At 37.0% G+C, this 15,288-nt stretch overlaps 1 protein-coding gene across 3 annotated transcripts in view; it reads left to right on the top strand.

Moving 5' to 3' along the window:
* The window catches only part of LOC148940140 (uncharacterized), a 192,452-nt gene that overhangs the window by 9,275 nt on the left and 167,889 nt on the right, over window positions 1–15,288 (top strand). For all 3 annotated transcript variants that reach the window (XM_089105811.1, XM_089105812.1, XM_089105810.1), the window contains exon 2: window positions 4,066–4,362. In XM_089105811.1, the coding sequence (XP_088961937.1) occupies window positions 4,066–4,362 (297 nt within the window). The remainder of the gene's footprint in view (window positions 1–4,065; window positions 4,363–15,288) is intronic.

Genomic DNA, 15,288 nt, shown 5'->3' with positions numbered 1-15,288 from the left:
AGTGATACACTTTTTCAGGTAAAACCACGGTAGGCTCCTCAACCTTGGGGCCCCATAGTCTTCAGTCTACACTAGCCTATTGGACACAACAGCTTAGCTATTTCTTATCGCATTTTGTGGGATTCTGAAAGGATGAAGCCCCCACTCTAATATATTTGGCCGTTTTTACTCTTGGTCGTTTTTACTCAATTACAGTTTTAATCGCTATTTTCTTGTATATGTCAAGTGTTATTATAATCATATGAATATAACAAAGTTGCCTAAATTAATAAAAGAAATTGAAAATTATTAGAAAAAATTTTGGAAGCCTGAGAGGTCAGTGGTGGATCCAGGGGGGCGAGGGAGGTGCCCCCCTGGCGTAGCCTAAAGTAGTGTAATTTACTTAATTAACTCAAGTTTACGTTAATTAAAACTTGTTCCTAACGTAAGTTCATCGGCTCAACCTATCTTGCGCCCCCCCCCTAAATTTTTTTTATCGGATCAACCTATTCTGTGCCCCCCCCCTAAAATAATCCTGGATCCGCCCCTGTGAGAGGTACCAATTGACTTCAGGGACTAGGTTCCAGGTTAGACTTCCATATAGTCTCTAGTAACTGTCTAACTCAGGTGCAGATCAGGAAATTCACGGATCCATCTGTCAATAAGGTACCACCACAACCAGGCCAAGATTCTTGACCTGTGAAATAATTCTCATGGATTTTTTCAGAGTGGAGGTCAAAATATTAAACTAGCAAAAAAGAAGTAAAAGGCGGATAGTATGGAAGAAATCGTCGAAGTCACAAGATTTTTGGAACTTTAGGCGCTCTGATAAATACCTTGCCAGATCTGTAGGCCACCAATAACATGATTTATGAGCCAGACCCGGTCATGCCCTTTGAAAAATTTTCATTTACAAATCTATTAAATTTTATTGAAAATAAAATTTAGATATATAGATCAGAAAGTCAATTACTTCTATTTCTGGCTCACTTTAGAGCAGGAGTTACTGCTAATTTACTATTTTATGTTTGCTGTTTCATTGCAAGACAAACTGGTAGACTTGTTTTTCTTAGAGATAGCGTGGGAAATACAATTTCAATAATCATTACTGTGCATATGGTCGCCAAGAAAGGGCGGTTTCTAAAATCCTTCTTGACAAGAACAAAAGCAGGATAAAAGTGATAAATATATATATATATATATATATATATATATATATATATATATATATATATATATATATATATATATATATATAAAACTTAAAGTAACGATAATAAGGAAATAAGCAACTAATTAATTCTGCCTAAATCAAAATTACAAAAATGTGGCCTAGATTTGTGTGGAAAAATAAAATGTCCAGTAAAATTACGTTTACTGGAAACTAAATGGATCACATAAATTGAAAGTTTCATTCAGTTGTTTTAGGGAGAAAATAAGGTCTTCTTAAAACAATAAATCTAAGGGAATGGTCACAAATTTTTTACATCCAGAAATTATACCAAAAATAAGTATCGTATTGCTGCTTAATTTCAAAATTTTGCTTGGTCAATTAATTTTTGTGTCAAACAGTTCGTGGTAACGAACTGTAAGTAAGGAGCGACCCGGCTGAATGATAACCAAAACTCTAGAAAACGGGTTTTTGATATAAGCAAATACACCTAACGAGTCAAATTTTATAATTTAATTCCAATATTTATGTATCTATTCAGCGAATTTAGTGCATCCCATCAAATGTAATGCGCCTGAGAAAGTTCAGTTCATTTTCGAAAAAAGGGGATACGACCACCTAAATGCTATAGAATCTTGATTAAATTAATACCATCATATTCAGCTTATCAGAGAACCTTACTGTAGAGGTTTCAAGCTGATATCTACAAAAATGTGGAATTTTGCATTTTTTGCCAGAAGAAAGATCACGGATGCGTGTTTATTTTTTTTTTTGTTTGTTTTTTTTGTTTTTGTTTTTGTTTTTTTCCCAGGGGTGATCGTATCCACCCAGTGGTCCTAGAATATCGTGGGAGGGCTCATTGGAACGGAAATTAAAAGTTCTAGTGCCCTTTTTAAGTGACCGAAAAAATGGAGGGCAACTAGGCCCCCTCCCAAGCTTATTTTTTTCCCAAAGTCACCCGCTCAAAATTTTGAGATAGCTATTTTGTTCAGCATGGTCGAAAATATGATAAATATGTCTTTTAGGATGACTTAATCTCCCGAAGTCCCCAGGGGGAGGGCTAGAAGTTATGAACTTTACCCAATGTTAACATATAGTATTGGTTATTGGGAAGTATACAGAAGTTTTCAGGACGTTTTTTTTCTGGGATGTGGTGGGATGGGGGGGTCGGGGGGTAGGTTGGCGGATATGTACATGAAGGTAGTTGTAATGGGGGAAGGGAAAATTCCATGAAGGGGGCGCCGGACTTGCCAGCATTATTTAGTGGTTATTGGAAAGTATACAGAGATTTTCAGGAAGGATTTTTTTTCTGGAGAGGGGGCTAGAGGAGGGGGTTACCCGGGAGAATCTTTCCGTGGAGGATGTTTCTTTGGGGTAAGGGAGATTTCTATGAAGGAAGCGCCAGATTTCCAAGCATTATTTAAAAAACTATCAGAAATTAAATTAAAAAAAACAAGTTTTTTCAACTGAAAGTAAGAAGCAACATTAGAACTTAAAACAAACAGAAATTTTGACGTATTTGAGGGGGTTCTCCCCCAGTCAAAAACTCGCACGTTACGCTACAGTTTTTTGATTTATTTAAAAATATCTCTATCTTCTAATTAAACTGCATGTGTGATTAACTGGTTTTTGAATAAAATTTTTTTTAAATTTTAACGTAATGAGCTTGTTATTGACTAAGGGGAGAACCCCCTCATATACGTAATAACATATACGTAATAAAAAAAAACAATAAAAAAAACAAGCGATACGGCTCAATAGCAATCGAAACTTTTAAAAACGGAATTTTTGATGTCAATAAATGTATCAAAAGAATGTGTTTTTAATGCTGATTCTAAATATATAAATTTTATTAAGTTTAGTATTACTCATCAAAGGCTACGAGCCTGAGAAAATTTACTCGATTTTTTAAAGAGGGGGGAAACATCCCCTACAAGTGAAAGAATTTTAATGAAAATCACACCGTCAGATCCAGCGGATCAGTAAACCCTATTACATAGGTTTCAAGCTCATATCTGCAAAAATCTGCAACTTTGTATTTTTTGCCAGAAGAAAGAAATACGAATATAGAAGTTAGTTACGTAAGTTAATTTGTAAAGACATCCATTTAGCAAAAGAAAAGTAAAATTTTTATGCAAATTTTTGTTTACTTATTCAATGACTTTTAGCCAAAATAAAATTTTCATTAAATAAAGATTGATAAGAAACTAAATAAAAAAAAAACAAGCTTTTTAGGCTGAAATCAAGGAGTGACATTAGAACTTAAACGAATATGAAATATCTTGTATCAGAAAGTGACTCCCCCAATCTCAAAACCTTGCGCGGTGAACTAAAGTTTGACTCTGTATCACAACTGTATTTTTTAAAAAAAAAAAAAAATTGAGCGAAAAGCGTGAGGCGTTGAGGAGGGGACAGCCCCTTACATATACGGAATAATTTCTGTTCGTTTTAAGTTTTAATGTCGCTCCTTACTTTCAGTTTAAAAAACTTGTTTTTTTTATTACCCGAAAGGAATGGATTTAAAAGGGAGAAAACATTGACGATAATGTAGCTATTTCACATTAGGTTAATAAAAATAAAACTGATTTTTTTTTACTATTCTTATATTAAAATGAAAATAGTTGATTTTTAATCAAAATGTGTATTTCCCGCGAATTGAATTTTATGTTGCTTTAGCTTGTGTTTCTCTATTCAATAACACGTGTTATTAGCTATATTTGTAACCAAAAACCATTCTAGTTGGACAAATTTTCCTAGAACTGAGAAACGGAAAATTTCTAGAAAAATCTGGGCTGAATCCAGAAGATCGTCTCTTTATTATCCAATTTTCTACAAGCTCTCACAATCTTTGAATTTCTTTTGTCTCATTTTACGTGGCCTTGCATAACCCTGTTAATTAAATTTATTTATTTTAGCTAGTGATTTCTTCGGGACAATTTCAGCTGGAAATTTTAGAAGTTCAAAATCCCAGAGGTCATCTGGCAGTTCATCACTGTTGCGGGGGATCGTTACCTAAGAGTACGAAATGTAGTCGGCCGTGTCAAACTTATTTTAGACTTTGTCTGAAGGAATTTCAAAATAATGTGACTACTACTGGTATGTGTTCTTTTGGCAATGTGTCTAGTCCTGTTCTTGGAGAAAATAACTTTGTGATTACTGAGCCACAGAGTGTAGGAGCTAATCTCATGCTGCAATTTTCCTTTCGCTGGACTGTAAGTTATTATTTATTATACTTATATTCACAGGGGGGAGGAGTACATGTATAATGTTGGGTGCAAAGCCAAAGAATTCTTTCGTGATGTGACGGGAAAGGCCACTTAGTTTTTGAACCGTTTTACCAGAATTGCTTTTTTAGGATTGAAATAGAGTAAAGTATTGCGATTCAAATGCACATAAAAAGCCAAGTCGAAAACTCTTGCTTAGAAAAGGCTTCATACAGGGTGAAAATTCAGCATTGGGCTCGTGGCTTACACTGGTTTTATGAAAGGACCATGAATGGGGGAAGAGGCGGTAACTATCCCCCTAGATCCCCCTATATTTGAGAAAAATACTGTTTTGGTGTTTTCGTTGGAATTTTTTTTACCGAAAAAATCGAAAATCAATGCTTGTCCCGCTTCTACATTTAAATAAGAAAACATTTTGCCCCCATGACCTTGTATTATAGTGAATTCAGATGAGTCTTGAGTTGGGTGAATCTTTTTTTTCTATTTGCCAAGTAATTATGAAACTTTCAGTGACTATGTATACATCAGTTATAGGAGCAAAAAAACTAGCTTTTATTCGCTGTACCTATTCAAGCTTGCCTAACTCGTTCTTAAGATTTTTAGAAAATCATGACATACGGCAGAAAGGCTTTCTTTTTTTCATTTCTAACAAACCCGTAGAATGAAAGTAGAAGAGCTTGGCTATGCTCTGGTATAGTGAATAAAATTGAATTGGTTTTCTCCATTTATTGATGCATGCACAGTCAATGACAGCTTTGTAATTACTAAGTATAATAATAAAAAAAAAAACTGGTATAAATAAAAGTAATAAAACCAATACCGAATTTTTACCCTACATTACATACGCTACTCCCTAGCTTTGGGCCTGATATTTGGTTTCATAGTCTGGTGCTGGTAAAAAAAATGACAGTCGGTTTAAGCGAAGCTGATGCAGGATTTTTTTTCCAGGCCCTTAGCTATTATTTTACTTTTGTATTGTATACAGCATTTATTTATGGGCGAGGCCGTATCCAGGGGGGTTAGGGGTTTGATTCCCCCATCTAAAGTGTTTTCCCGACTCGTAAAAAACGTAACAAGAATTGATGTAAGCAATTGTTTGTACGTTTTTTGAGGGTTTTTTGTGTACCACCCCCCCCCCACCCCGAAAAAATGCTTGTGTAAAGAACCCCCCTAACAAATCTTGGATACAGCCCTGCTTACGGCTAAGGGGTATAGTCTCTTTACAAGGTTAAAAATAACATAAAGTATATGCCAAAGAGGGGGAAAGTTCCTTGAAAGAGGAATTTTTTCCGTGTTGCTCTCTTAAGGAAAATTGTTGGGTCACATCACTTCCACTGGAGAAAAATTGAGACGATTTCACTGAATAAACGCAGTGAGATAGTCTATTACTACTTCTAATTCAGCCGTTATTTAGATTGTAGAGCTTACCATCAATGCTTGGTGGCATTGTATATCACCTCAGTTTTTGGATAAATCAAAGAAGAAAATAGGTACTATTGTCCTATAAATCCGTGTTAAAAATAGTGCTTTTATGCCACGGATATATTTTTATGAAGAAAAAACGAACAAAAAATGGGGTTTTTAAGGCCAAACGGATATACGAAAAAAAAAACTAAGCAAATACTTCGGAAGGACAACCGCCTCTCTTCTTCAGCGTGAACAAAAAACGTTTAAGGAAAATACCAAAAAAGACAAAGAAACAACCATAATCAGATGCGGAGAGTCAATGTGAAAAAAACAACAAACAAATGAATAACCAAAATTAAAAGACGAATAAAATTCAATAAAAGCCAAAATTAGAAGAATTAAAACCAAATACCTAACAACTACGATTTAGAATTTTTGCTTTCACTTTTATTTATTACAAAAAAGCTAATAAAAAATGAAAAAAAAAACAAATATTACGAGTTCATGAAAAATTCGTGTTATTACTGTTGACTTGAAATCTAAGTTATTCTCTCGATATAATTATCGTAATTATCAACTGAAAATCCAAAATCGAGCTTGAGCACGAACCAATTTTGAACAAATTTGGCACATTTAGCTCCTAAATCCATTGGCCTCATCTAATCTCATGATTACTCTATTGTTAAATTCAAGCTAAAAGCTCATGATATCATCAGATATGCTCTTTTGTTCATTAATTAAACCCTGTAGCCAAATTTAACAACCCTTGCCTACCCCACACAGGGTATTTGATAAGATTCGACCAGTGCATTGCATTTTGTATCCATTGTATTACCTATTACAGGGGCTGTCATAACATACGGAAAATTGCAATCGGGCCTCCTGTTGTTATAGGGTTCGAATAAACATCAGATACTCACTTCTTACTTTGCCCTCACAACTCTTAATGGCTGAACTTATTAAACGCTTATTTTCCGGAGCGACTCTAGGTTCGATTAAAGCCAAATGTCAAATAGCATGGGGAACTAATTCTATCAGTTATCATTCTAATTTTGAAATAGAATGTGGTTTTAAGCTCTGCCTAACCCGTGGCGCTCTGCCGCGTGTTCTAAGCTAGATTCTGGCAGGAGCTGAATTTCACATTGGAAGCCGGAGTGCATGTTCACACGGTTCTATCAGTCAAAGAGCATGCGGAACTGATTCTATCAGTTATCATTCTAATCTTAAAATAGAGTGTGATTTTAAGCTCTATCGTGGTTTTAAGCTCTCCCTAACCCCTGACGCTCTGCTGCGAGTTCTAAGTTAGATTCTGGCTGGAGTTAAATTTCGCATTGGCAGCTGGAGTGCATGTTCACACGATAGCAAAAATGCTTTCATACGAGCAACTAACCAGCTCTTTTCCATGTTATATCCGTGGTGAAAAATTGTTTGCCTGGCCGACAACATTGTGTTTAAAATCGGTAATGGAACAATGTCGCAGACACCAAAATTGTGTCGAAATGAAACCAACAGTGCCACTTTGGCAACCATGACTACAGCTATTGCTATAGAAAACTCATCTTAGGATCAAGTACCTAAGGCAAGCACAGCAGAACGCGCTACTCCTCAACTCCAATCTATTCAGACATTTACTCTTAACTCCTTCCTATGAAGTTCATACTTTCTCTAATCTTTTCTTGTGACCTTTTTTTCATCTTGTCCAAGAAAATTTTACTGGAAGTAGAATCTACTACTACTAACAACTCACCGCATATCCATGCCACCTAAGGCCAACACAGCTACGCACGCTCCTCCTCCATCCCAATCTATTCAAAGCCTTTCTTTTTACACCCTCCCAAAGAGTTTCTATTTCCTTTAAATCTTTATTTACGGCGTCCTCCCACCCCAGACTAGGACGATTTGATTCGGTTTAGCCCTAGATGGTTGGCCAAAAAGGACTTTCTTCTGCAATCTGTCATCCTCCATCCGCACAACATGCCCTAGCCATATCAACCTTTCTTCCATTATAGCCCTAGAAAGCGAGATTGAACCACCTTTTTCATACTGGCTACTGTTTGAAATACGGTTAGTCAGCCGGGTACCCAGAACAATCCGTAGGCAATTTCTCTGAAAAACATCTAGTAAATCGTCATCCACTTTTCGGAGCACCCATTCTTCAGAACTATTTTTGACCACTGTCATCAGTGTACCTTCCAATATTCTAATCTTGGTTTGCAAACTTATCTTCCTATTCTTCCAACCCTTTTTTAACTGTGAAAGAGTACTCTGAGCCTTGGCTATTTTACTTTTAACATCTTCACTGCTCCCACCGTCTTTACTAATAATACTACTAAGGTAAGCAAAACTGTCCACTTGATCAATCTTTTCCTTGCCCAACGCCACCTTTTCATCTTCACTTATTAATAGCCCTAGTAACTTAGTCTTCTTAACACCAATTTTCAAACCTATTCTAGCGCCCTGAACTCGCAAAACCTTTTAAAAGTTCATTCATTTTGCTCTCTCTTTCATCTAGGATGCTTATCATCAGCATGATCTAAGTCCATGAGAGTTTTTCGTCCCCTTTTGATTCCGTGCCTTTCCTGTGCTCCTTCAGGCAAAGTCCATCAAATGAACCATATAAAGAGAGATAGAACACAACCCTACTTACCTCCTAATTTAAAACAAAACCAGCTGCTAGCCTCATTTCTTACCTTGAACCGCAGTAGTGTTATTCCCCTACATAGCACTAGTCACTTTAATGTCTTTGTCTGGTAATCAAACAGTTGGTGGCAACGAGCTGTAAGTAAGGAGCGACCCGGCTCAATAGTAACCGAAACTCTAAAATACGGAATATTGATACCAATAGATACATCAAAAGAATGAAATTTTTATGCTGATTTCAAATATATAAGTTTCATGAAGTTTAGTCTTACCCATCAAAACTTACGCGCCTGAGAAAATTTGCCTTATTTTCAAAAAGAGGGGAAACAACTCCTAAAATCATAGAACTTTAATGAAAATCACACTGTCAGATTCAGCGTATCAGAGAACCCTACTGTAGAAGTTTCAAGCTCCTATCTGCAAAAATGTTGAATTCTGTGTTTTTTGTCAGAAGAAAGATCACGGATGCGTGTTTATTTTTTTTTTTTTTCAGGGGTGATCGTGTTGATCCAGTAGTCCTGCGATATCGTAAGAGGCCTCATTTGAACTGATATTAAAAGTTCTAGTGCTCTTTTTAAGTGATCAAAAAATTGTAGGGTAACTTGGCCCCCTCCACGCTCATTTTTTCCCGAACTCCCCAAATCAAAATTTTGAGATAGCCATTTTGTTCAGCATAGTCGAAAATTTAATAAATATGTCTTTGAGGATGACTTAATCCCCACAGTTCCCAGAGGAAGTGTTATAAGTTATGAACTTTGCCCATTGTTTACATATAATATTGGTTTTGGTTTATTGGAAAGCCATTTATCACAAGAAAAGTAAAATTAATATGCAAATTTTATTTTACTTACTCAATGAAGGTGAGCCAAAATAAAAGCTGCATTAACAGTAGAAAGGGGGGTACCAGCCCCACGATTACACCACCCCTTCGAATCCCAATCCGGACACTTTTTTTTAAAACTCCGACGGGGACTCCTTATTTGGGCATAGAGTCATTAGTGAGAATGATTGCGTAATCGGTCAATGACCTCTTTCTCCAGGTGTGTTTTTGGCACGCTCTTAGCGAATGCCAAGGTCAATGTTGTTGTTGTTTTGAACAGAGTCATTAGAGAGAACACGTGGTTAATGGGGTCAATGTTCTTGTTGTTGTTTTGGACACACTCTCAGCGAATGTCAAGGTCAATGTTGTTGTCGTTCGAAGCAAAGTTAATGACACTTCCTTCCTGTTCGAGGCAGATGTTATGATCCGGAAATAGTATTTGTTGTTGTTATTCGAGCCAAATGTTACGAGTTCCCGGGAAACAGTTAATTAATGTCTGGCAGATAACGTCAAGTTAATTAATGTCTGCATTTCCAAAGAGAAAAGTCTCCGAGAAACAGTTAAATCACAGATGATGTCATGATTGATTGATTGACATGGAAGGGGAATTAATTGGAGTTCTAACAAGAGAATTGATTCACGGGCAGATGTTTTGATCTTAGCGTAGGGAAAGGTTTCCAAATAATTTGAAATGCATTAGCGCAGAGATGCCAAACAAAAGGAACATGCTGAAAGTCCGTTTGGGTATAATTTTGGCGAAACCGTTTTAGCTATTTTATGGAATTATTTCGGCGAAACAGCTAGAGACATTATAAAATATGATTTTTGAAGAGATTTTGGAAGAGGTTTTGAGTGTGGTCATTATAATACACAAGTTCCAATTGAACACTGTTGTGAGGTCCTCTACCCCAATCCCAAAGGGTTCTAATCCCCCTACCCAACCCCCAGGGTTACGATCCCCCTACCCAACCCCGAAGGGTTCCGATCCCCATACCCAACCCCGAAGGGTTCCGAGCCCCCGACCCCCCCCCCAAAGGATTCCCATCCCCCTACCTCCACCCCGAAGGAAGCCTCCAGTCCTCAAAGGTCCCCCAAGCCTCCAAAGGGCCCCGAGACCCCCCAAGGCACTCCCCCGGGCCCAAAAAGGTCCCCCAGACCCCAAAATTCCCTCCCCCGATCCTTAAAGGCCCCCCAGGCTCCCAATGGGCCTCCCGCCCCCCCCAGGCCCTCCCCCCGGCCCCAAATGTCCACAGGGGTCCCACAGGGCCACCTGGCCCGAGAGGGCCCCCCCAGGCCCCCCAAGGCCCTCCCCCGGGCCCCCACGGGCCCCCGGGCCCCCAAAGGACCAATCGGCCCTCAAGTGCCCCCCCGACCCCCCCAGGGCCTCTTCCGACCCCCCCAGGCCCTCCCCCGCCCTCCACAGGCCCTCCCACAGTCCCCAACGGTCCACAGGGCTCCCAAAGGGCCACACGGCCCAAAAGGGCCCCCCCAGCCCCCCCCAGGCCCCCCCGTGCCCCCAACGCCCCTGCGCCCCCAATTTTTAATACTTTTTTATGGCTTTATTATATCTTTTCAGAACAAGTTCTTTTCTTAATGTCCTTCCAAAACCCATTTTACAAGTTGAAGCACCCATCCTTTACACCCACAACTTTAATTTACAGCTTTTAGGATACCTCAACACCAAGAAATACCTTTCAAAGACCATGTCAGAGCAACTTCTTTTCTTAATGTCCCTCCTAAACCCATTTTACAAATTGAAGTACCCATACTTTTCAACCACAACTTTACTTTAAAGCTTTTTGAATGCTCCAACACCAAGAAATACTTTTCAAAAGGCATTTCACAACAAGTTCCTTTCTTAATATCCCTCCTAAACCCATTTTACAAGTAAAAGTACTCATCCTTTTCACCACAACTTTACTTTACAGCTTTTTGGATACCTCAACACCAAGAAAAACCTTTCAAAAAGCATTTCAGAGCAACTTCTTTTCTTTATGTCCCTTCTAAAACCATTTTACAACATGAAGCATCCATTTTTTTTACCCACCACTATACTTTACAGCATTTTTGGATATATCAACACCAAGAAATACTTTTAAAAAGAAATTTCAGAGCAAGTTCCTTTCTTAATAGCCCTTCTAATCCCATTTTCCAACTTGAAGTATCCTGCCTTTTCACCCACAATTTTACTTTACAGCTTTTTGGATACATCAAGACCAAGAAATACCTTTCAAAACGAATTTCAGAGCAAGTTCCTTTCTTAATGTCCCTTCTAAACCCATTTTACAAGTTGAAGCATCCTTCCTTTTCACCCACAACTTTACTTTACAGCTTTTTGGATATCTCAACGCCAAGAAATACCTTATAAAAGGCATTTCAGTGCAACATCTTTTCTTAATGTCACTTCTAAACCCATTTTCCAACTTGAAGTACCCATCCTTTTCACCCACAATTTTACTTTACAGCTTTTTGGATATCTCAACACCAAGAAAAACCTTTCAAAAAGCATTTCAGAGCAACTTCTTTTCTTTATGTCCCTTCTAAACCCATTTTCCAACTTGAAGCATCCATTTTTTTTACCCACAACTATACTTTACAGCTTTTTGGATAACTCAACACCAAGAAATACTTTTCAAAAGACATTTCAGAGCAAGTTCCTTTCTTAATAGCCCTTCTAAGCCCATTTTCCAACTTGAAGTATCCTGCCTTTTCACACACAAATTACTTTACAGCTTTTTGGATACATCAAGACCAAGAAATACATTTCAAAAATAATTTCAGAGCAAGTTCCTTTCTTAATGTCCCTTCTAAACCCATTTTACAAGTTGAAGCATCATTCCTTTTCACCCACAAATTTACTTTATAGCATATTATATATCTCCACGCCACGAGATACATTATAACAGTAATTTAAGTCCAATATTTTTTCTTTATTTCAATGTTAATCCCCTTTTACAACTTTAAGTAACCCTCATGTTCACCAACAATTGTACTTTCAAGCTTTTTGGAGCCCTCAACACAAAGAAAAACCTTTAAAAAGGCATTTCTGAGCAAGTTACTTTTTTAAAGTTCTCCTAGACCCATTTTACAAGTTGAAGCATCCTGCCTTTTCACCCACAATTTTACTTTACAGCTTTTTGGATACATCAATACCATGCAATACGTTTCAAAGACATTTCAGAGCAAGTTCCTTTCTTAATGTCCCTTCTAAACCCATTTTACAAGTTGAAGCATCCTTCCTTTTCACCCACAACTTTACTTTACAGCTTTTTGGATATCTCAACGCCAAGAAATAAATTATAAAAGTCATTTCAGAGCAACATCTTTTCTTAATGTCACAGCTAAACCCATTTTCCAACTTGAAGTACCCATCCTTTTCACCCACAATTTTACTTTACAGCTTTTTGGATACCTCAACACCAAGCAATACTTTTCAAAAGACATTTCAGAGCAAGTTACTTTCTTAATGTCCCTTCGAAACCCATTTTCCAACTTGAAGCAACCTTCTGTTTCACCCACAACTTTACTTTACAGCTTTTTGGATACCTCAACACCAAGGAATACCTTTCAAAAGGCATTTCAGAGCAAGTTACTTTCTTAATGTCCCTTCTCAACCCATATTCCAACTTGAAGAAACCTTCTATTTCAACCACATCTTTACTTTACAGCTTTTTGTATACATCAACACCAATTAATACATTTCAAAAGGCATTTCAGAGCACGTTACTTTCTTAATATCCCTTCTAACCCCATTTTACAACTTGAAGAAACCTTCATTTTCAACCACACCTGTACTTTAAAGCTTTTTGGATACCTCAAAACCAAGAAATACATTTCAAAAGTCATTTCAGAGCAAGTTCCTTTCTTAATATCCCTTCTAAACCCATTTTCCAACTTGAAGTACCAATCCTTTTCACCCACACCTTTACTTTATAGCTTTTTGAATGCTCCAACACCAAGAAATACCTTTCAAATGGCATTTCAGAGCAACTTCTTTTTTTTAATGTCACTTCTCAACCCATTTTCCAACTTGAAGTCCCCATCTTTTTCACTCACAACTTTACTTTACAGCTTTTTGAATACCTCAAGACCAAGCAATACTTTTCAAGTGGCAATTCACAACCATTTCTTTTCATAATGTCCATCCTAAACCCATTTGACAAGTCGAAGAATCCCTCGTTTTCACCCAAAACTTTACTTTACAGATTTTGGATACCTCAACACCAGGAACTACCTTTCAAAAGGCATTTGCGAGCAACATCTATTCTTAATATCCCTTCTAAACCCATTTTCCAGCTTGAAGTACCCAACTTTTTCACCCAGAACTTTACTTTACAGCTTTTTGAATGCTCACAATACCAAGCAATACTTTTCAAAAGGCATTTCACAGCAAGTTCCTTTCTTAATGTCACTCCTAAACCAATTTTATATGTTGAAGAATCCAGTCTTTTCACTCACAACTTTACTTTACAGCTTTTTGGATGCCTCAACACCAAGAAATACCATTCAAAAGACATTTCAGAGCAACTTCTTTTCTTAATGTCCCTTCTAAACCTATTTTCCAACTTGAAGTACCCATCCTTTTCACCCACAACTTTACTTTACAACTTTTTGGATACCTCAACACCAAGCAATACTTTTCAAAAGGCATTTCAGAGCAAGTTCCTTACCCATTTTACAAGTTGAAGCATCCATCCTTTTCACCCACAACTTTACTTTATATTTTTTTGAATGCGCCAATACCATATAAAACTATTCAAAGACATTTAAGAGCAAGTTCTCTTCATAATGTCCATCCTAAACCCATTTTACAAGTTGAAGTACCCATCCTTTTCACCCACAACTTTACTTTACAGCTTTTTGAATGCTCAAACATCAAGCTATACTTTTCAAAGACATTTCAGAACAAGTTCTTTTCTTAGTGACCGTCTTAAACCCATTTTACAAATTGAAGTACCCATCCTTTTCACCCAAAACTTTAATTTACAGCTTTTTGAATGCTCCAACACCAAGCAATACTTTTCAAAGGGCATTTCAGAACAATTTATTTTCTTAATGTCCTTACTAAACCCATTTTACAAGTTTAAGTACCCATCCTTTACAGCCAACACCAATAAATACTTTTCAAAAGTCATTTCACAACAAGTTCATTTCTTATTATCCCTCCTAAACCCCTTTTACAAGTAGAAGTCCTCATCCTTTTCACCACAACTTTACTTTACAACTTTTTTTCTTAATGTCCCTCCTAAACCCATTTTACAAGTTGAAGAACCCAACTTTTTCACCCAGAACTATACTTCACAGCTTTTTGAATGCCCACAACACCAAGAAATTCCTTTCAAAAGACATTTCAGAACAACATCTTTTCTTAATGTCCCTTCTAAACCCATTTTCCAACTTGAAGCATCTTCCTTTTCACCCATAACTTTACTTTACAGCTTTTGTAGGCCTCAACATCAAGAAATACCTTTCAAAAGGCATTTCAGAGCAAGTTAATTTCTTTCTGTCACTTATCTATACCATTTGTACTAGTTGAAGTATCAATCCTTTTTCCCCACAACTCTAATTTACAGATTTTTGAATGCCCCAAAAACTAGAAATAATTTTCAAAAGGCATTTCAGAACAAGTTCATTTCTTATTGTCACTACTAACCCCATTTTACAAGTTGAAGTACCCCTCCTTTTCACAAAAACTTTACTTTACAATTTTTTTTCTAAATGCCCCTCATAAACCAAATTTACAAGTTGAAGTAAAAAACTTTTTAATCAAGAATTATAATTCACAGCTTTTTGAATACCCACAACACAAAGCAATACTTTTCAAAAGGCATTTCAGAACAAGTTATTTTCTTTATGTACATACTAAACCCATTTTACAAGTTGAGGTACCCATCCTTTTCAGCACAACTTTACTTTACAACTCTTGTGCACGCCACAATATCATACAAGTTTCCACTTCAGTTCAGATTTTTTTTTACACGCCACAATATCATGCAAGTTTCCACTTCACTTCAGATTTTTCTCAAAGAGATGAAAAAATTAAAAAT

Source organism: Artemia sp. Qi Xiang Cuo, chromosome 20 (genome assembly GCF_049724085.1).
Source record: "Artemia sp. Qi Xiang Cuo chromosome 20, ASM4972408v1, whole genome shotgun sequence".
NCBI classification, from domain to species: Eukaryota; Metazoa; Arthropoda; class Branchiopoda; order Anostraca; family Artemiidae; genus Artemia; species Artemia sp. Qi Xiang Cuo.
The sequence above is the reverse complement of the archived record's forward strand: the minus strand, read 5'-3'. Positions and strand labels throughout refer to the sequence as shown.